Source organism: Apodemus sylvaticus, chromosome 13, assembly GCF_947179515.1.
Source record: "Apodemus sylvaticus chromosome 13, mApoSyl1.1, whole genome shotgun sequence".
Taxonomy (NCBI): domain Eukaryota; kingdom Metazoa; phylum Chordata; class Mammalia; order Rodentia; family Muridae; genus Apodemus; species Apodemus sylvaticus.
In genome coordinates, this window is record NC_067484.1 from 69,695,805 (window position 1) to 69,717,940 (window position 22,136).

General features: G+C 41.6%; 2 protein-coding genes across 4 annotated transcripts; both read right to left on the reverse strand.

The window, feature by feature from the left end:
* Window positions 1–744: 744 nt before the first annotated feature.
* Window positions 745–13,172, reverse strand: Igip (IgA inducing protein). Its single transcript, XM_052156121.1, has one exon. The coding sequence runs from the start codon at window positions 1,081–1,083 to the stop codon at window positions 922–924; it is 162 nt and encodes a 53-aa protein (XP_052012081.1). The 5' UTR covers window positions 1,084–13,172; the 3' UTR covers window positions 745–921.
* A 783-nt stretch (window positions 13,173–13,955) lies between these two features.
* Window positions 13,956–21,622, reverse strand: Pura (purine rich element binding protein A). 3 transcript variants are annotated; one of them, XM_052156119.1, is made up of 2 exons: window positions 21,531–21,622; window positions 13,956–15,195 (listed from the first exon to the last, which is right to left on the reverse strand). In XM_052156119.1, exon 2 carries the CDS (start codon window positions 15,063–15,065, stop codon window positions 14,100–14,102), a length of 966 nt encoding a protein of 321 aa, XP_052012079.1. In that variant the 5' UTR covers window positions 15,066–15,195; window positions 21,531–21,622; the 3' UTR covers window positions 13,956–14,099. The 3 variants fall into 3 exon arrangements, with proteins under 3 accessions (XP_052012079.1, XP_052012078.1, XP_052012080.1); XM_052156118.1 differs by lacking the exon at window positions 21,531–21,622 and adding an exon at window positions 20,657–20,722; XM_052156120.1 differs by lacking the exon at window positions 21,531–21,622 and adding an exon at window positions 15,731–15,830.
* Between the last annotated feature and the right edge of the window lie 514 nt (window positions 21,623–22,136).

Sequence of the window (22,136 nt, forward strand, 5' to 3'; positions counted from 1 at the left end):
CAGCTCATCCTCTGATCTTGCTTGAAGGTGTGTGACAATATTAATGATAAAAAGCAGAATGGCACGAATAAAACTTTAAGTTCCACTTGCTAAAGCCAAGGAAATAATCCATAGGCTCCTGCGGCCTTTGTTTAGTTCTACTCAGAGGTCAAAACTGAAGTGGTTCTCCTTGGTTAGATCATCTAATCTGCTAGAATATCCCAGTGGAAGTGTCCTGAAGGTTCATTCGCTCCTGCACTGTGTGTTTTTCTGCCATTCTATAAACAAGTTAGAAAAGGCCCTTACTTCAAGGCACAACTCTTCATCTTATATCATGGACTCTTGTAACTTATCTATTACCCCAAACCAACTTCAAACTTAAGATCTGAAACGAGAAAGGCTCCCACAGGAAACAAGCACTTGTCTCCTCTTTTCAGTGCATCAACTTGGTTAACTATCATACCACCAGATAATTTATACAAAGTTGACCCAAGAAGCCACAGAGGAAGTTTATTCACACACACACACACACACACTCAAATCTTATAAGGAAATAAATTTGTTTTAAAATAAAATAGAAAATGGGGTTTTCCTTTGTGAACACATTTAATGCCTGCAGCCAACTGATGGTGAGCAGCAGGTAAACAGTCTTCCTACTATGACGTCCTGGAGATGTCTCCACTGACCAAAAAAATCAAACCAAAACAAAACAAATGAGCCAACCAGATCCCTCCCCCACAAAAACACTGGAACAAAAGACTGATGATCTGTTTATGTAGTCACATGAAAAATAAACATCTTTATTTTTTGCCTACTTTATTTCATTTTTCAAATAAAATTTAAATCTGTACAAAGTATACTGTTACAGTATATATTTTGTAAGAACCAATGCCTAAAAGAATCACAATACTTCAATAAGCAGTACAGCAGACCTCGCTAGCTTCAGCTTTGATATTGAACAAACTCAAGCCGGCTGATGCACAACACGGTTGCTTGGTTTCCACATGGTGAGTTCCCAGCACTGAGATGGGAGAACATGACAGCAAATATGGTTATATTACAGCCCAACACACTGCGCTTCTTCATATGATAATAACTGCACATATTTAACACAGAATGCTCAAATTTACTTTTTAAATTGCATTTGCTTACTTTTTAGTTGGCAAAATTCAGCATTCTTAAATGGGGTCCCCAAACAGTGCAAATTAAAGATATTCTATTGTATATTGGCACAACTCCAATAAGGATTAACTTGTAAACTCAAAGAATATCAAGAACTTAGCCCTAGATTTTAACTAATATACACCTGGTCCATTTAACCAAAGTCATTTTGGAAAGATAATAAAGAACAACTCTATTTCTGAAAGGACATTGTTTTGACCATTCTTTAGAGAAGATAATTTTTAAATTGTCATTAAAATGTTTTACTATAAAAATTTTACAAACTTGATTAGAAATTTCAAGATGATTCACAGCAGACAAATACAAACTGTTTATATTCCAACAACACCAAGGCTTAGACTTTCAAGTGGAGCACAACCGTGTCAGCTGTGTTAACTGAAACTGGACAGTGTACTAAGTTTATAAGTGGTGCTGGGTCTAGCAAGTGTAAATACACAGTATATTTCAATGAAAAGAATTGTCTTCTTTATACTTTATTTGTTTTCCCATAAGGAAACATTAATGTTTACATTCTTTAATAAAGTTAATCTTACATCAGAATATAACTTAATACTGTCAGCAACAGGGACCACACACAGTAAATAAGAAGCACATTTAAAATAAGTCTGATTTCACATAGATTAACATTTGTTGGTTAATAAAATATTGACAGTATTACAATCTTACAATATTTACAGTAAGAAAAATCTAGAGTAATATATACCTTTCACAGCAGGATTCCTTTTTAAGTTTTTCCAGTTTGGGATTGTGTGTACACAAAAAGCTCAAAATAAAGCAACTCTGCATGTAATCTTAAAGTAATGGCTACGGGGGACTCCATCATGGCCACTAAAAATAATGGTAACTTCTCACGGAGTCTGTGGCATCTGAGAACCCAGTTAGTTTACCAAAGTCTTGCTCAAATCAGCCTTAGTTACCCAGATTAAACCAGCCTTAGTTACCCAGATTAAAGCTGCAGAACTCCGGCCTTCCCCAATTGCTGAAAACCCAAAAGACTTTCTCATCATGCTATAAGAAAAGAGGGGAAATTGGTTTCAGCTCACACCTTCTGGTTGGAAGCTTCCAGCCAGTGCACGCTCCCTAACATATGCTGAAAGAGGGCAGGTTCCATCCCCAAGCATCACAAGAGTCCACCAAGAGTCCACCCTCCAAGTGCCAAGCTCTCATTCCTCAACTCTTGTGTATCAAGATAAGGCATGAACCTGGCCCATGGAACACCAGTATCTTGGAGACTTGGGATTGGGACAAAGGAACAGACTTGTGTAGTTTGTACTGAGAGCAACAGGAAAAATGGAAAGTGATGCACATTTCCAATTAGAAGGACAAGAAGACCCACATTCCTAAACTGGAATTTGGCCAGGGCATCAGAGTTAGCACCCCCTCTCTGAGTACCACAAGCTATTCAGATGTGTGCTCTGGGCCTCCTTTTGGAGAGCATCTACAGTAAGTAACGCAGGGTGGGACATTAGTTCAGTGACTCCCAAGAAAGCAGACACAATTCTTGAATCTGGGGCTCTGCTCTGAGGTCAGTCCTCAGAGCTGTTGGCCTGTCCCAACTCTGCTTACTTCCCATTAACTGACGGGCACAGAGCACTCAGGGATACGGCTGCTGGCTGCTTTGAACTCTAGATCTTACAGGTAATCAACAGGTATCTGGGATTGAATTAGCAAACTGTGCCATGGCTCCTTAAACAGACACTGTCAGGTTTGAAATCATGTCAAGCATGAATCTTCGCTGTCAGGTCAGAAATCAAAGTGGGAATGTTCCCACATCAGCCAAGGTTGTTTTGTCAAAACCTTAGAGGAGTTGGACAGTTTTTCAGTTTGCAAGTGATTGGTTTCTTATTTCAGTCAGGCTGGATTGGCAAACCAGACTGAACTATTTAGTTTTGTGTTTTGATTCTTACATTGTGCTAACCCAAAGTCGTTGCATTTGGGCTAAATACACTGACAGAGAAAATTCAAACAAAAGTTTCAGCAAACTTCTGTGGCATTTTCATTTTGGAAGTCAATGCAAGATCAAAAGGTATTTCTACCCAACATAGTCTGTTTAAGTGTTTTATGTTACTTCCTTTTGGTCCTATACAGAATTTTATGACTTCTATATAGGTCTGAATGCTGCCCCGTGTAGATTCCTTCTGTATATCTAAAAATATATACTTTTCAGTAGTTCAATACATGGTTAATCTTCCCACAGAGGAAGATTTTTGTAATCACATGTTGCAAAGTAGAAAAACATCTCCTTTCTATGAAAGGAAATACACTTTTCTATTGTACACTTTTGAATAAGCCCAAAGGCATGCACCAAAAAATCATTATTAAACTAAAACATGCACTAAAATGGCGTGGAATTAGACTTAAAGTGCTGCTTCTTGATTTTTAAAATTTGAAGACATTTGTCAGTTGTTGAGTCAAAGTCCTTCCCACCCCCACCCCATGGTATCAAGAGAGAAAAGTAAAAAGTATGCATAAATCTTTTAGACAATTCTTTACATGGGGAAAAGATGGATATATCAACTATCCTATATGTAAACTGGATTCCCAGTTTTAAATAAAGTCAGTATTTACTGGTAAAAATCATCAAAGCTAATACACCCAAACAAATGTTACTAGTAAATAATGTTCTACATAGAGAATAATTTACTTTGGTTTTATGCACCTTCTCAAAAATAATACTAGTGTCCCACACTTCACCAAACTGATGTGTTCCAGCAAAGTTGTAAGGCAACTTATTTTTCCCTAGTGCCATCTTTTTTTCCCAACAGACAAAACTAAACTCTTTTGGTGAGAAAGGGGTTAAGACAATGGCTACCCCGGCATCCTGAGCATGGTTTATCAAACTCTACCCTGCTAAGCTTGTCAGGCACCGAGACCCCTACCTTGAACCAGGACTGGCTCCCACATCTGGAGATGACCTGACTCCTTATAAATAGCTCTCAGAACTTTACCTCTCTTTCCCGCCTATCTGGATGTTATAAAGTCTAACAAAGCTAGCTGCAATGTCACATTTCACTAGTAGGGGCCACCATGTGATAATAATTTCGAATCTGAAATGTTTTAAGCCAATATCTCTTAATTTTATCAATTATTTGTACTAAAGTTTTCTATAGTTTGCTCAGAGCAAAAATTTTTCTTGGGCTTCAGAAGGTAAGTGATGACCCTGAGGTTGTAGCAAAATTATCTGTATTATGTGCATTTTTTTTTCTCCTGGGGAGAGGGTCCATCACTTTCATCAGATTTTCAAAGGTATTTGTGACCCACCCCCACCCCCCGCCCCCAAAGTGCTACAGGGACTTAAGAGGGATACCCGTAATTCATTGTGTAGTAGGATTGGGAAATGGAGGCAGACAACAAAAATCACCTGGGGGCAGGGGTTGCTGATCTTTCCCTTTATTTATATATGGGAAATAAGTGATTCAAAGTAGGAAAAGGAATTAATTAAGCTGGTTAAACTCCATTAAAAAAATAAAGCCACTACCTACAGTTTTCTTACTTCCATATGTGGTAAATTTAGCCTCCAAGAAAAGGTATAAAGACTGAACCTTCCTTTTCTAAGGAAGTTCACAGATGTAATGCTGAATGTCGTCCACATTTATAGAGCTCAGGCCATCAAATGTAGGTAACTCTAATGATGTAAGCCTTTAACTTGTAGTTTTGAGTATAGAATTATCTAGAGTCAAATCCACATTCATTAACTTTCATTTCCAAAAATGGTCCACATTTAGACAAGTACCTGGCACAACTCCTGTAAGTAAACCTAAAATCTTGACTATGGTTAAACTTTCTATTTAAATTAAATCAAGGCTACGGCTCCACAACTATGCCACATTATGGAATCTAGCCACACACATCCATATACCATGTTGTAAAAGATATTCTCATTTCAAATACACCATGAATTTTCAACAGAATTTGCAAATACTATGAGCCACAGTGACCAGCAGAACATGATGGGAAGAACACGTCACAACACCCCCATCCAGAACACATTCAGACCTTCCAAAATAATCTGAAAAGAGGCCTCTTACTTGCTGGTTTTAAGTATGAGGTGTGTTTAAAAAAAAAAAAAACCTACAGGAAAAGAACAGACAATAAGATCATTAAGTAACTTATAAAAACAATTCTAGCCAAAAATACATCTTTCTGTTCCATTGAGAAAACTAAAAAACTCAATTTGTTTCCTTTCCTTTTCTTTTCGTTTTGCAGTTCTGAATACAGCATCACATATTCACAAGTACACTCTTTGCTCTCTGAGTGGAGCATATCAAGGAAGCTATAAAACTGCCAATGGCTAAACCAAAGTCCTGTAGCCTTTGCTATTACCATCCCTCAAAAAGCATCAATCTTAATTTTTCAAAAGAAACATTCATTTCACAAAATACCAGTATGTGACATAAACCACAGAGAAGTCATGTGAACCTCATAGAAAGCTACACAGAAGAGGGAGCTGCCACCCATTTACTTCCAGTTTCTTAAGCACTTGCCCAGTAAGACTTAAGATACCATTTGCTAAATGGAAAAATACTAACACCCCAAAGCCAGGCCATACTAGGCTGGAAGTTGGATCTCAAAGACACAATTTTATATACATAAGACATATTTCCTATCCTAAGCTTTTACTTTACTTAAACAGTTTAATAAAGCTCATATTTATAAAGAATTTTATGGGCAAATAAAGATCTATATTAAAAAATTTATCAAAACAAATTTTACTGTTATATAGATAACATTAGTAAATATTTTCTTGGCCTTATAAAGCGTATATAATTGCATATGAGTTTAACTTTGGGTGGGATATTGAAAACAATTTTGCAAGAAATTAGAAAAGACTAGAAACAAAAGTGAAAGTGACTAGTCTTTAATTTCCAAAAACTCAAGTGCAAAGATAAATAGTGCAATAATGAAAACTATAAGTTTATAGGCCACTTACACAGTCTTTTCTGCTTTTGCACTTTTCTACATTATTATCAAACCCTAACAACTGTATGCAGCATAGAAATGGGCTATCGTTTATCTCCATTGCCTAGACTCAAAGAAACCTTTCAGACTCATCTCAGTCATTTAAAGCACTGTTCTTCACTTCTTTTAAACAATTCTAAGGGAGGAGCGCTTTAAGAAGGCTCTGCACAGACTTAAACTATAGTATGTTAACAATAATTTAAAATCGGACACACAATAAAATGTGAAAATTATGCTAAGTCCCAACTCTGTAAAATAAGATATGTGAAAAATAATCCTACTAATGTTAATGAACTTGACACATGACAAAAGGAAAAACACCTTCCAAGTATAGGCCAAGACTTCCTTCTGGCTATTTTAAAACAACAGGAATGTATAAGTATCTGATTAAAATGAAACTTGAAAGTAGTATGTCAAAATTACTGGGAATAAACCCATTGTAAATTTAAAGTCAATGTAAACTTCAGTTATATAACTTTGAAAACAAATATGTACCTTAAATAATTTAAAATACTCTTGGGATTATAGAACAGATTACTAATCACTGTCAATTCATCTTACAAAGAACACAAGAATTTGGGAGATATATTAAATTATAATTAACTTCTGTCTACACTAACAAATATGTTGTCTAATTCTGGAAATATATTATCAAGGGCTTCTTAAGATCCACAATGTTAGATGACTACGAATGCAAAAGAAACAGAGAAGATATTTAAAGCAGCAAGTCAGTGATTATATTTAGTTTACTGTCTTCTAAAAAACATGTTGATCAAAGGTGTCTACAAAGGAAGGATCTTTCAGTGTAGATCTTTGTGGATTATATAGATCATTCTGAAATATAAACTATATTGTGACAAGAGCCCAAGAAAATAGTGTATGATAAAAGTCACTCATAGTTTAAAAAGGGTAAATGAAAAAAGAAAATTATCTTTTTTTCCCAAAAAAGTAAGTTCCTAACACCAATATGTCCTGACCAGAAAAGCTGCCATTTCACAATTGTGCTACTTAAATTTGTTCAGAGGAGCAGACACTTAAACCCTCAAACCATCATATATACACACCAAAACTGATTTGTATAATCCATCATCATCACCATTACTAGCTACAAATCAAGTTATCTCTTTGCTAACATGGAACCCACTGACACTTCCTTAGTGAAGTTCAACCTCCTTGCTCTTAGTCAACACCTCTCATCTTAACACTTTTTTCTACTGCCAATAAAAATTCCTCCTACTTTACTTTCAGTCATTCTCTTCTGTATCTCTCACACCCCAATTCACAAACAAACAGCTTTATTCTTTCGGCTCTCCAATTTCCAAACCAGTAAGTCTCAGTTCTCAGTAACTTAAACACATGCTTCTTACACTCTTCATTTCCCAGATGTCCTAACAAGTATTCATTTAGATGCTCTTCAAATTGCCAAGTTAAGACTATGGGGAAAAGAGGGGAGAGGGGAGGCCAAATTACATCAAAATATAGAAATCTTTCTAGATCATCAGTTAGCTATGTTCAAAGTCATTAGTTCACTTTCTGAAGGAGGACCGCTTAGATGCCATGAGCAGGACCATAAAGGAGAATGAAGGAGTCACGTTGCCAGACCTGCTTGCCATGGAGGTCAAGAGCTACCAACAACTAACTGTACTGCATACTGTCAGTCCATTTCAGAAGTTTGACTTAATGTCAGCCAGTGTAAATTATTACCTGATTATTATTACTGTTTGAACTACTCAAGTGTCACTTGTCCTGTAACTTTTAATTACCACTTAAATCCTACTAGAAGTCTTTTGTATTAATACATCTCAGACCAAAATATATACCAGCAAGAATATTTCCACAATTCCAAAACACAAGTGTGACTTTTCACTTTATAGGCCTTCTGAATTACTACAGTAGATCCAAAAACCAAGAAAATTAAAATTCATTAGTTTAATACCACTTCCATGAAATGCTAAAAATTAATAACTATGCAAATTAATAATAAAAACAAAGCAGCTACTCATGGAAGCACAAAAATATTATGATTCCAAGAACAATAAAATATTTCTGGTCTGTAAAAAGTAGCTTTGTTTTACACAAAAGATCACCACCACATTTCTACATCTATCAACAAGGCAGTTTACCATAAAAGCTAGACAACAGAAGAAAAGGAAGAATAAAAGAGGAGGGAGCGGAGAGCAAATGTAACAGAAGGAAGGAGACATAAAACGTAACATGAAAGCAAAAATTCCTTACAAGAAAAACATCAGCAAGAGACTATTTTTCATATCCAACTTTTCTGAAGATACAAGTTGCCTAGACCCTTTAACATCAAAATTGGTAGTCAGTGTGTAGATGGAGGATGGCAAGCTGCGTAGAACCAGCTGCAGCTCAGTTTTCATCTTCTTGCTCTTTAATCTTGAAATTCTAATGCTAATTTGGACTATGCTAATGCTAGTTTAGATCATTACATGGCCCATAATAATGACATTTCTGCTAAAAAAGGAGCCAGTCAGATGGCCTAGGCCTTAAATTTAGGTTTGATTTTAGGATCAAATAGCTTCATAAATCTTTAAATCAGCAAACTCTGTAGCACTACAGTAATAATTGCTGCTGGATTAAGTGTCACTTTAAGTAGTGATCACTTTAGTTTTATAGAGTATGTTACTATCAATGTCCTAATTTTGACTTACAATGAAGAAAACAATGTTTTATTATGTTTAATGTTTAAAATTTTTGATAAAGTTTAAAATAAACTTACAAAAAATAGTAAATTTGTTTAGGCAATTAGTAAGATCTCTCCCTTATTCTATTCTCATGACAAAACATGAGCTCTCTCTTAAATTACTGATATCCAAATTCAGAGGTAACAACCATGAATGTTATACTCAGTTCGCACCCACTGTTTTGAATCTAAAGTGCTGAAGAGCTCCTTGTCTTAGCTTTCTTTCACAGAATAAACAAAATTTCTTCCTGGTATCCAAGAAAGGACAAAAAGGAGAAAAAACATTTTCTATCTCAGTTTTTATGGATAAGAAAATATTAGAAGTACACTTATGTGTTTAAAAACCGGTGGAGCTATGAAAGCTACCCAAGTAGTTTCGAGAAGCCAAGCCCCATTCCAAAATCATCTCAAAATGTGTATGGTATATAACATAAAAAACAAACAAACAAACAAAAAACTAATGGAAATCCTGGAGAAGAGTGGGTAAACCACGTAAAGATAATAATAATTCTATGCTTATGGTAGGGTCACCATGGCTGTCAGATTAACCCAAAATGTTAACAGAGAAAACCGTTGTTAGTTTAAAAAGTTTCAACATTGCCAAGACACAAAAATGTTAAAAGTGCAGAAACAAAACTGAGACAATTTCTCCAAACATCAAGTTCCATTAAAAAAAAAAAAAAAACAGGAATAAAAAAGATGACATTTCATCTTTTCCAACACTCTAAATCTTAATCCACATAAGGATGCTTTGAAGTGCTTGGGCCACCAAATCCACCCAGATTCTTCCCTCCCTTCCACCCAAATTTAGCTCCATTTCCTGCAGAAAAGGTACAAATTCCTACATTGATAAGAACAAGAAATGAAAACAGTGAGTACAACTGATAAGAGATCCATTGACTTTTATTACAAATGTACTTGATCACTTGGCTTCAAAAAATTTAAAATCAATATACCCTAATATCTGTATGCCAGTACAAAGCAAACTGTTTTACAAATTAAATACCTAAAAACTTGACAAAAATATTAAAATTTGATGAAAAGCAATTATAAAAATTCTTAATCTCTCTCTTCAAAAAAGGGAGGCAGTCTTCCCAGATCTATCATACAATGTTAATAGTATTCAGCATTTTAGAACAGGTAGCTAAATTATATTTTTTTATGTCAACATTAAAAAAAACTCTTAAACTAATAGTATTTGTATATGCTCCAGTTAAGTTTGTGAATGCCATCTAATTGCAATATAACTCTCTTTAATTCAATTCTAATTTATACCTATTTAATAATTTGCATAGCTTGAAAGGGATAAAGGTTATTCTATGATTAATTAACATAAACTATTATAGTGCTATTTCTCAAGGCAATAAGTATTTGCTCCCAAATGAAATTATGTCTCCTTTCAGCAGGGGTTAAAATCACTAGCAGCTTTCTCCATTACCTAAAACAAAACAAAAACTGGAATAGTTAACCATCTCTAGATGTGAAGGCCTAAAACCAAAAATTGATAGACTTTTCATTTTGAGTCAAATTTTAACCCCTGCATGGGACTAGAAAGTGAGACTTTCAAGGTCTTTTAAATTTCCCATTGGTTTTGGTTTCTACTTTCCATGGCTTTTGAGAAGCTGGAAAAAGTTTGTCTTTCCTGACTACTATGTCTTTTTTCCCCTCATTTGGCACATATTCATCTACCTCCAATATGTGTCTAGTAGAGGAAAAGCCAACATGGCTTTCCTATGAACTTCCTTTGTTTTCAAAGGCATGTATGATTTCTACAGTTCTGGTTAGTTAATTTTAGTTCCCTCTGTGGCTGGATGACTGCTGCTTCTAACATCAGCATGATAAATAGGAGGCACAAATAAAAGGTAGCTTTAAAATAAGATTTGGTAATTTAAAAGGGGGAAAAGCCACAAATACCATCACCACTACCACCACCACAACCAATACACACACATACACACGCTCGCTCACTCACTCACTCACTCACTCACTCACTCACTCAACTCTTCAAATCTGGTGGCTGATCTCTGAATCAAATTACTTGACAATGTCTCTCATTTTAAAAAAACATCAATATTTCAATGCATTTCAAGTTTTCTTTTTTACTTAGGCAAATAACATAGTTTAACTAAGCTCTTGGACCTTAATTGTAAGACAAAGCAGATCAATAAAAATAAGGCATACTTGTCACGAATTAAGTTCTGTTTGCTTGTTTTTGGCACATTTGATCATACTGTCTTCAATGAGTAACACATATGGTCAAATATACCCCCCCCCCTTTTTTCATCATAAACCGGGGCTACCCACAAGTGAAATAAAAACAAGAAGAGACTCTAACATAATACACTGAAATATAGAACCTTGGTGAAGTACCGAGCACCTGGGAGGGAAATGTAGGGGGAGGATGAAACAGGAGAAGGGGAAGGGAAGGTTAGGAGGTCAATGGGAGAGGAAGTGAGATGCTTTAAACAAAAAGAGCATCTTTACAGTCACTCAGTCTTCTCTATGACCACTTTTTAAGTCTTAAAAGATCTGCATGTGGATTTCTTTTTAAACCCACTGACCATAAATCAGACAATGGATTCAAAGTCCTAGTAAGATTGTGTTTAACTGTTAATAGTGTAAAGACAACTGCACAATACATGTGCTTCTTGATCTGGTAGGATTCCAAGCAGAATCTGAAGTCTACAGGTAAGAAAGGTTTCACTTTAGGTAGCTGAACCTAAAGAAACCTTACGAAAGAACTTGCATCTCAAAGAAAGGACACTTTGCCTAAGTTTGCTGTGTTTTTGTTGACTTGCACTACTGACTGCTGGCTACTACGAAACACTGATCTAGGAGTACTCCAACAACTTGTAGCACAAGGCTTAACTTTAAGAAGCTATAGTAAACAAGAGACAAAATCAAAGCAATTCTCTTTCCTAATTAGAAACAGCATAGAGAATGCAATCTTTTCCATATCACAGTTAAAGTACAGTGAACAAAACAGCTCAACAAACCTTAAGACAAAAAGTGCAGGTTATTAATGTTTACATGCAGTTGATAAGCATTCCAAATGTCACATTATGCACTGTAAAAGCTCAACTTTACTATATGAAAATAATAAAAAATGCACCTTGGGGGGAGGGGAAAGCAATTTAATAATTTCCAGTGATTTTGTAAGTAAAGAAACTCCTAACTATTTTACGGTCACCTCATATTTAACATTGTATGAATATGAAAAGCAAACAATGGGAAAATGCACAGTACAATGAAAATAGCTTGCTATTCAACACATACAGTAGATTCAAAAACAAAGACAACACACTCAACCAGAAAGCTTAAAAATATCAAATCAAAACCTAAAGAGCCAGCAGGAAAAAAAAATCCTTCAAAACAGACAACTGTTCTGCCTTCCTAGGCCCATGCTTTCCAATGGGAGAGGTGCTGACACCTTCCCAGTCCTACAGGTGGCTTCTTCTACATACAGCAGGTAGATCTAGATGGCTGGATTTGCCAAGAAACAATTGCATGTCCAGAACTCTCTCTATCAGACAAGATCCAAGATCCTCTTTTTTTCTTTTTTCTTTTTTTACCAAAATACTTTCTACAGAATTCCAAACCAAAATGTACTGTATTTAAGGCATCTTTTTTTTTTATAACATTTTCTCTTCACTCAAAGATGATAGTCATGCAGCAGTTTAATGATAAAAAATATATTAATATTTTACTATACAGCAGCAAGAAGTTAGTTGTCAATTAAAAGCACACAAACATCTTTAAATGAAAACCTGTAAAAGACTATCGTTACAAACAATTTCAGTGGAGGACACCAGCTTGGTAAAGTGCTCTCCTAAGCCTGCGTTTTCATACCCTACACTTTGAATATGAGTGATAATAGAACATACTTTTGACAGAAGGCTTGTACACTTGGGAACACAAATACACTTAGCATATAATGTAGCCAGTAATAACTAGCACCACAGCTACATGGAAATCCTTTACATACACCAACTTGGCTTTCACTTTTGAAATGAAACTCAGAATCCATGGCTCAGTAGGATAACTATAATGGTGTTGCTTCGCTTTTAAACAGGTCTACATAAGTTAATAGCACTGGCAAAAATCAAAGGATAGCTTCAGACCTCTTACAAGTTTAGGAGACAGTGCTAGTGACCACAAATAGACTCACTCACTACCTGATATCCAAGTACAGGTTCACTGGAAATTGCTGCACGTTAGTTAGGTTTTTAAAATCTTTCTACACATAATAAAAAATATATATTATGAACAATACAAGTACATCTCATATACACAATAATAACAAAACACCTACTCAGTCAAAGCAAACAGATGCAGAAAAATATTATGGGAAATTTCCTTTCTCTTTCTCTTTTTTCCTTTTACTATTTGAATAACTTTGGTTCCAACCATAAAAATCACAACTTAGCAAATTTCATTTAAATGCCTTTTTTTAATAATTTCTTCATGTTCACAGAAGTTTCACTGACCATTTTATATGTTTAAGGTCCAGATGCAATGCATATTGTATAAAAGAGAGCACTTATTGTTTACCTTGCATGAATTAAACCTACGTACCTTGAACTCTACAAACTTCTGCATAACATTTAGACAAAGCTCAGACACACAGCATGCCTAGCCCTCATATATATACACATCTCTAATCACAGGTATATAGGATGTCAAATATACTATAATAACCTCCATGTAAGGTTTGAAATTTGGTAACAAAATGAGAAAAACTAAAAATATTATTTTACGTGTTCTAAAATATCTCTTTTTTTGTGCTAAAGTCAAATGTTAGCTCAACATGAAAAGGACTTTTTATATAATTCAGCAATATTATAATCTTGACCATTTTGCAAACACTTTTAATAATAATAGCTTAAACGTGTACAAAAGTTCTTGGTTAATTAGGGAAATAAACACTCAGTTCTTTATATTTTTTTAATCAAGTAGGAAACACAGTTCATATAATGTTATTACTTTTTGTATATTTTTTTTGTTTTTTGTTTTTAGCAGCTGCTTACTGTTTTATATGGTGGATAAAGTGGACAACATCCAGCGATGGGTGGCAAGTCAAGAAGAGAAACTGTCAGTTGGTGGAGGTTCTGTGGGTGGTGCTCCCTTGGAGTTTTTTTTTTTTTTTTAACTTTTTATTTTCTCTCTTTACAGTATATTTTCTCTGTGTGTGGCTGTGTGTGTGTGTGCGTACACGTATGTGTATACGTGTGTGTGCGTGTGTGTCTGTGTGTGTGGTGTGTTTCATTCAGTTTGATCAATCTTCTTCTCCTTCTTCCTCACCCTGCAGTAGCAGGGTGGCAGCGGTGGTCTCCTCTTGCTGCTGCTGTTGCTGCTGGTGGAGCTGCTCACAGGCGGCCCGCTTCTCCCTCTGCTTCTCTTGAATCTTCTTCATCTCCTCGGAGTACTTGCAGAAGGTGTGTCCGAATTTGGCCCACACCTTGTAGGGCACGGTGATGGAGTTGCGGTAGGTGGGCTTCACCTCACTGACTCGCATAAACACGCCGTACTTGTTGGAACCCACATCGAAGAAGAAGCGCTTGTTGTCCACAGTCAAGGAGGTGCCCTCGGGCAGCTCGGCCGGCTCCTCCTCCACTCCATAGTCGTCGATGAGCTTGGCCAGAGCGTCACGGAACTCGATGAGCCCCTGTGCGGGCAGCGCAATGGTCTGGCCCTGCGTGGAGCCCAGGCCGGGCCCCCGGTTGACTGTCTGGCGGATGCGCAGGAAGCGGCCGCGCTGGTTCTCCTTGAGATCCATGTAGTACTTGCGGTTTTCGCGCACCAGGAACTCGCTCTTGAGCGCCCGGCGTGGCTCGTCCTGTGCCTGGGCCAGGTCGGGCGGCTGGCTGGGGCCCAGCTGCGCGTAGTGCTCGATGAAGTCGCCCAGGTAGTCGCGGAACTCCACGGCCACGGACATGGAGAGGGTGAGGCGGCTCTTGTTGCCGCCAGCGCCCACCTCAGCGATCTTCAGGAAACGGCCCTTAGCGTTCTGCTTCACGTCCAGGTAGAAACGCTTGTTCTGGATGTCCACCCGCTTGGAGGCCAGCTCCTGCGTCTCGTGCTGCAGCCCCCCCGGGGCCCCGCCGCCGCCGCCACTGCCGCCGCCGCCCCCGCCGCCACCACCGCCCCCGCCGGAGCCTGAGCCCGAGCCCGGGTGCCCTAGGGAGCCGCCCGAGCCCAGCGCCGCACCACCCTGCTCGCTGCCGCTGTCTCGGTCCGCCATGATGCTGCGCTCCGCCGCTGCCTGCCGCTCCGCCCGCCGCCTCAGTCGCCTCAGCCGCCGCTGCTTTCCCTCCCCGGCTCCGCCTGCTGCCGCCGCAACCCCCACAGCCAGTCAGCCACTCTCGCGAGATCTGCGGGAGAGACGAGACAGACGAGACCCGGTAACAGGGCACTGACTCCCCAGTACAGTAGCAGGGCGCCCTACTGTACGCGCCCACCCGCCCGCTGGCACGTGACTGCGCCCCTTCCCCAGGCCAGCCACCCTGCCCGCCTGCCCGCCAGGCGGCGCCCACCCGCCGGCCCTCGCCCTACACCCCTCTCTGGAGGGGGGAGCGGGAGCGCCGCGTCGCAGTTCTGGTGCCACCGCAGCCTCTGCCGCCACCGCCGTAGCTACCCCTGTTGGCCAGACCTAAGCAGCCTCGACCTGAGAAGTCGGGGGACGGGGGTGGGCTGCGGGGGGAGAGGTATGCCGTACTGAGCACAGACATCAGGCCTGGCTCTGCTTTCCAGTGACCCCAAAGAGAGGATGTGGGGGAGGGGCCTTCGCAGCACACCAGAGTAGGATGCAGAGGGGACACCGAGTCACGGCCTCCCTTTCCCCTGTGGGCCTGACCCACCCCCAAACCCAGACAGTGTCACCCACCACCCAGCAGGGCTGTCTCCTACCGCAGAGCCGAAGAGGCAGGCGAAGCAAAAGAGGTGCTGCGGTGGTAAACCCTTAGCTGCAGAGGGGGCTGCTGGGGATGAGGACCGGGCGCCAGCAGCAGTGGCGCGAGCAGCAGACACCTAGCCCGTCCCTCCCCTCTCCCTCCCCTCGCTCCCGCCGCTCCCCCTCCCCGCGCACGGCAGCGGCTCTGGCCTCAGATGATCCCGCTCCCCCTCCCCCCAACCGCAGCCCCGCACAGTCGGGCGGGCGCACTCACCAGAGGGGGGAGCTGGGCTGAGGACAGTAGCCGCACCAGGGCCGGGGTGCCCGCAGTGCCTATTCCCGTAGGCTATGCCCTTACTCTCAAGCAATAATAAAAAAGAAACCCACACTCACCCAAAAACCTGTGACCAGCCCCCTCTGGGACCAGGACTGCCTGGCTGCCCCCCCTTCTGAGATTTGGGAAGGGGGGCACGCGGCTTAGGGCTCAGCCCAGCCTGGGTTGTCGGCCAGCTCTGCAGAGGAACCAGGCCCTGCACAGCATTCAGACCCCAGCCCACTCTTCTTTAGAGGACCCAGAATGGAGGAGAAAACCCAATCAGGCTTTCAGAAATTCATGAACTAAAAATGTCAGGAATTTCCTGGGAAACGCAGCTCCTTACGGGATTCATTAAACCAGGTCCACTTACCCCTTTACTCTTCTACCCAGAAACTGAGCAAGTATCAATGAGAGCCCCCCCCCATCCCCAGTAAAATATTAAAAGATTTGCATTTTGTGCTGACAGGTTGCTGACCATTAATTAACCTATCCGTCTTTGGGTCTTTGGATGGTGATAGCTAAAGGGGATCTTCTATAGTCATAGAACGGGGCCCAAGAATAAAGATGGGGATCAGAAACAAAATTTTTCTTCTTAAACTATGATCTACAATCTAGGACTTATTTTCCAGCACCCAGATAGTGAATGTTCATGCCCCTTCACTGCAGTGTGCAGCCCTGACAACTGTGGCAAAGCTAAGGCCTGTTTCCTGAGGACCCTTGCCAATGACCCCAAAATCCACATCACTGGAGAGGATATTGATCATGCCGCCTTATCCCTGGCTTTTCAACACGGTCTGCTGCCTCTATCCTAAAGTGCCTATACTTCTGTGGGTCCCACTCCTGCTGAAATTCTCCGCTCTGTTCCTTCTACAACACGGAGCCGCCTTCCCCACTTAGCTGCAGAAACCAGTAACTAGACGGTTGCCCAAAGCGGGAAAAATTAAAGAACAGTCTAGGGGCAGATGCCTTTCCAGTCCTGAGATGGCAAAGCCCCTTAATATGGCTTTTCACCTTTGGGACAAACCTGTCTGCTGGAATTCATGTCTTCTGTACCTCCGTTTCCTCCTATTCTCTGTCCCCAGCCAGAGCCCCCATTTTACTTTTCATTAGCCACATTTGCTACTTCCCATTAAAGAGGAAGAAACAGGGAAAAGAACCCTGGCCACCAAAGAACAAACCAGAAGAATCCTGTTAACCAGCCTGAGAAACGTGCACTTGCAAACAGTGATGTCTGAAGGAGCTCAGAGTGAGGAAGCTCACTCTGAAACAGAACCCTTTGCTTTGGGCCTCACGAAGTTCTCCTTCATTTAGAAGCAGAATCTAGAACTACATAGGGCCTTTTCAGGGCTGAGTTTTCTGCATTCTCTACTCCCAAATCTGTTGGGTTAAGGGAAGCAGAATTTTTAGAGGATTTCCTAAAACAAAAACAAATTCCTGAAGACCACAGAGGTGCCTACAGGCTCCCTACACGCTCCCTCTGACAGTCAGGACCCTGGATAGACCCCGGCAATTCCAGTACCTTAAATGCTGAGAGACAGGGTATTTGCATAGAATAGATCGGTACCGAGCTCCTACTAGAGCGGTCTGTGGCCACTCTTCTGCAAAGTTTACAAAGAACCAAACCCTGCCCCCTGCTCAAGACAACAGGGCCAAAGAGATTTTGATGAGGCTGCCCGCAGCCAGTCCCTACATTCTTCAGGCTGGGGCTCCAAATTGCCTTCCCGGACTAACTTCACTGTTTAAATTTCTTGCCATTCCAAACATATATTTCCAGGGGTTCTGAAGCAGTTTGAATTTGGGAACGCCCGATTTTCTGGGGGAAAAGAGGGCTTATCACCAGGAATGGACTTCTTCCCCGGAGCAGAGGCAATTGATGATGTTTCTAGATAAAATACAAGTTTATATATCATTTGCAGACTTAAAATGGAGATTTTAAGTGAAAAAACAGCAAACAACTGAGGCTTTATATCTAAAAAGTAAATTAGACTGACGATTCTCCTGTTAACAAGTTAACAATAAATTAATTAGGTTGCATATTTTTACTACTTCTCTAAGAGTGTCAATTTCAACATAAATCCTTAAATGTGGAATTTTTCTCAGCGTTAAAGGGAAAAGCGGCTTTCCTTGGGCTACAGGTATGGCATTAGTCTTCAAAGGCAGCCAAGAAGGAATGAATAGTAACTTACAGGAAAGTCTTAATGTGTTTAGAAGTTTAAGTAGAATTTAAAAGTTTAATCTGCATCCTGGCTTTGAAGATCTATCAGAAAATTGTGGATTTAAAGAGACTTTTAACTACGTGTTAATTACCTAGATATACTAACTTAATAAATGAAAAACCTGTTCTAGTATTTAGCTCTTTGAATCTATTACTTCAATACACATAGCTGTAAGACTAATCTTACAATTTCATTACAATGTAGGAAAAACTAGAAAGAAACGCAATATAATATGGAGCAAAATATCCACATTAATGAAAAACTCATCAAAGAGAAACATTCCCCTTTTGCTCAGATTATGCCTACCTACTAAAGATTTCTAGGTTGTATGAGCCATTTTTATTAATACTATACACTCACATTCTTCTCTAAAGAGAACCAATATTACAAAAAGATTAATCTCTATATATCCAACAAACTTACCCACAGTCTTTTTTGTTTTTGTTTTTGAACAAGGACACATTCTAAGACAGACCAAGAAGGAAAATAAAACCTCAATTTCCCCTGGCTTAAACGACAGATGATTCTGAAATAATGTAATTCATCTTTTATTTTTAAAGAAAAAACCAACACATAGTTAATAAAATAAACTTGAGGAGAGGCTATTTACTTCTGGATAGTAAACTCTTAATTGTATAGTTCCCAACAGAAGCAACATGTTAGTACTTAACAAAGCACAAATTTCATCCCCACTCCACCCCCAAAAAGAGAGCACTGGAACTTAATTCAAGGGCTCCTTGGGTAAAAGTAGACAATTATCTTCAAGACTCAAATCATTAAAAACAACCAGAATGTTAGGCTGCAAATACTCAAAGCAGAGGAAATCCCCATTTCCTTACTGCTAAGAGAACGCTTTCAAACAAACCTGAACATGAACACCATCATCTCACAGAACTAGCATTTTATGAATCGTTTTAAAGAAACTTTTAATAGCCTACCTACTCTTGAAAATTAGCTTTCTTTGACACTCTATTAGTGTTTAGAATTAAAGATATGAACTAAATATTCAAATTCAGAAAAAAACTATTTAGAGATCTATAATCTTCCTATTTCCCAAATGTTTTTATTTTAAACATTTGAGGAAGAGTTAAATTTAGCACACATTCTAAAAATCCATAAAAAAATTCCGACATTTTATGTACCCAAAGGTCCAAACAAAAACATATGAATCAAATGTCAAAAGCTCTCTCTTCGTCTGATACTTAAATGGTTTTACTAGTATTGTACTCAAAGAACTGACATCAGCCACTTTTTCCATACTCTAGTCAACATTCCAATTTTCAAAGCCACAATTCCCTTAAGTCTTTGGGGCGGGGTGGGGATGAGGAGGATGGGGGAGGCAGGAAAGGGTCTTAAAGTAAATAAGAAATTTTCCTTTTCCCTCTGAAAGTCTACCAAAAGATGCCAAAACACATCCAGCCTATTGTAAATCTCCCTTCCAAGGGCATGGGACAGAAACACAGACGCCGCCGCTGCTAAAAGATGCCTTAAAGCTCCTGGGGGACAAACAGGTAAGGGCCCCGATCAGAACGAAACAGAGCCTCCAAGAGTCCCTCCAGAGGCAGGAAAAAAAAGGGGAGGATTTCCCCCCCGCGGGAGGGGGGATGAAGGCCGACAGCCCCTTTACACCTTGCTGGTCTCTCTCAGGCCTCTCCAAGTTCAAGCTTATGGTAGATGTGTCTGTAGGGTCCCTTCTCTCACACCACAAACCACCTCTGGTTTTACTGTCGACCTCAGAGAAGACCCTCTAGCTTCACATCCTTCCTTTTTGACCCCCACCTCCGACAAAAATGGAGGTGGCTACTGAGCAGACAGATCTGCAGCTCCGGCTATTGCTTGGGCCACCCATCCTTGGGCCTGGCTTCATCTGCGATGTCAGCACCGATTTGTTTGTTTTGTCTTTTTTTTTTTTTTTTAAACAACGCACCCTGGGCGTGTGTATGTAATTTGGGGGAGGGGGCGGCGGAGCAGGAGATTGGGGTGGTAGTGGAATCTAAATTATAGATCCCACCTTCCAGGATTGCTGTACTAGGAGTGTCGGCCACGTCTAGCGCACTGTCCCAGGCCTCGGGGCCACGGTGGTCTGGGGAAATGGGGACTCAGGGATGGCTAAAAAAAAAATCCGCATCATTGATGGTAACCAGTGCCTGCGGAGGGAGAATTGTTTCTTTTTTAAATTATTTTATTTTATTTTTATTCTTTAGGGGGAAATGTTATGCTGTTCCTTCTCGGAAGTGGGAGGGGGTTCATTCGTTCGTCTCCGCCAGGCCTGGGGGGGGGGGCGTTGCTGCACTGCCTGGGTCAGCAATGGCACTGTAATTATTCCCGGGCCGCGAGGACAGCGGCAGGGGATGAGGTGGGCGGCACCTCGAGTGTGGCAGTGACAGCAAGCAAGGTCGCGAGGGGCTTACCGGGGCGGGCGGGCGGGCTGGCGGGCGCTGTCCTGCCGCAGGTGAGGGAGGGCGCAGGCTGGAGGGAGGCCGGCGCGCGCGAGGCGGGCGCGAGGAGGAGGGAGGGGGAGGCGCGCGCACACCTGTTCTGGACGGCGCGCGAGCCGAACGGCGCCTCGCTCGGGCTCTGCGGGCTGAGCCGCGAGGAGGGCGGGCTGCGGGCGGGGGCGGGCCGCGAGGGGAGGGGAGGGGAGGAGGCGGAGGCGGCGGCCGCGCGGCGGGCTCGGGCCTCGCTCGCTCTGGCTCTCGCGCCCGCGGGCTGGCCGGGCTGGCACCCCGCTCCTCCCGCTCACTCACAGCCCCGTCCGCTCTCTCTCCTCCTTCCCTAGCGGGATCCGCTCGCCGCCGCCGCCGCCGCCACGGCGAGTCGTGGCAGCCAGACGTCGGCGCGTAACCCGGCGCTCCGTGCGTGACTCCCGGCGACGTCAGCGCGCGCCCCGCGCTTCCCACCCCCTCCGTGGCTCGCGCTCACGGCTCCGTGGCGGCCGCGGAAGCCGAGCGCGCTCCTCTTTTCTGCCTCACACGCGTGAGCGCGCCCTCGCTGCCGTTGGCGCGTCAACTCCGCAGCCCAGGCCCCAGGGCGCGTCTGAGCACTGGGCCCCGGCGGCCCTCTCTCCCCACCCCGCTCCCGGGGCGCCCCTAGGGGGCTCATCCCTCGCCGGCGTTCGCGAGGCCCAGGCGGGGCTCCGGCCGGGGTGGCAGCAGGAAGGGCCTGCGCCAGCTCTGCGTTAAGGGCCTCAGCGTCACTGCGGCTGCCGCTGCCACCTCGTCACACGCCCCCTCCCTCCTCCTGGCTCCGAGGCAGCGAGTCTTTCATCTCCCGGGAGGGTCTCACCTTGGCCTTGAGACGCCCGCCCAGAGGGGATGGAGGGGAGAAATTAGCATAAAGCAGAGAGGCTAGGCGATCAGGCTTAGGCTCCAGGAACCATTGACAGGAAGTGCGGGGTTTCTGCCCAGCCTCCCACGCAGTGTAGGTGAAGCTGGGCCCCTTTGAGGGAATGTGACTAAGGACAAAAACCCTGATAAATATTATTTATGCGTCCTTGGGCAGAGAAAGGGAAGAAAAGGGACGAATTAGTTTTTACAAATGGCTATACAAGGGTGAAAGCTAGGACTATACAGTGTCCTTTAAGAGTGTTTGTGAAATCTTACCAACTTTAAGATTTTTGGTGCACAGTTACTGTCTTGTATACAGTAACATCTCAGTGAACACTACACTGAATTAACATAGATAAACTAATGATCTGCAGAATAAATAACTGCTTTCACTGTCTTTATTTAAATAGATCTCCAAGAGAAATCACCCTAGTTAGGCAAATAAGGTGAATAAAAAAGCAATTCAAAGGAATGACCCAGCTCCCTTCAACCCATCTCAAACTTTTTCTCACCCCTAAGGATTAAATGAACACTTTGTTTCTTTTGTAAGTATGGGAATTCGGCT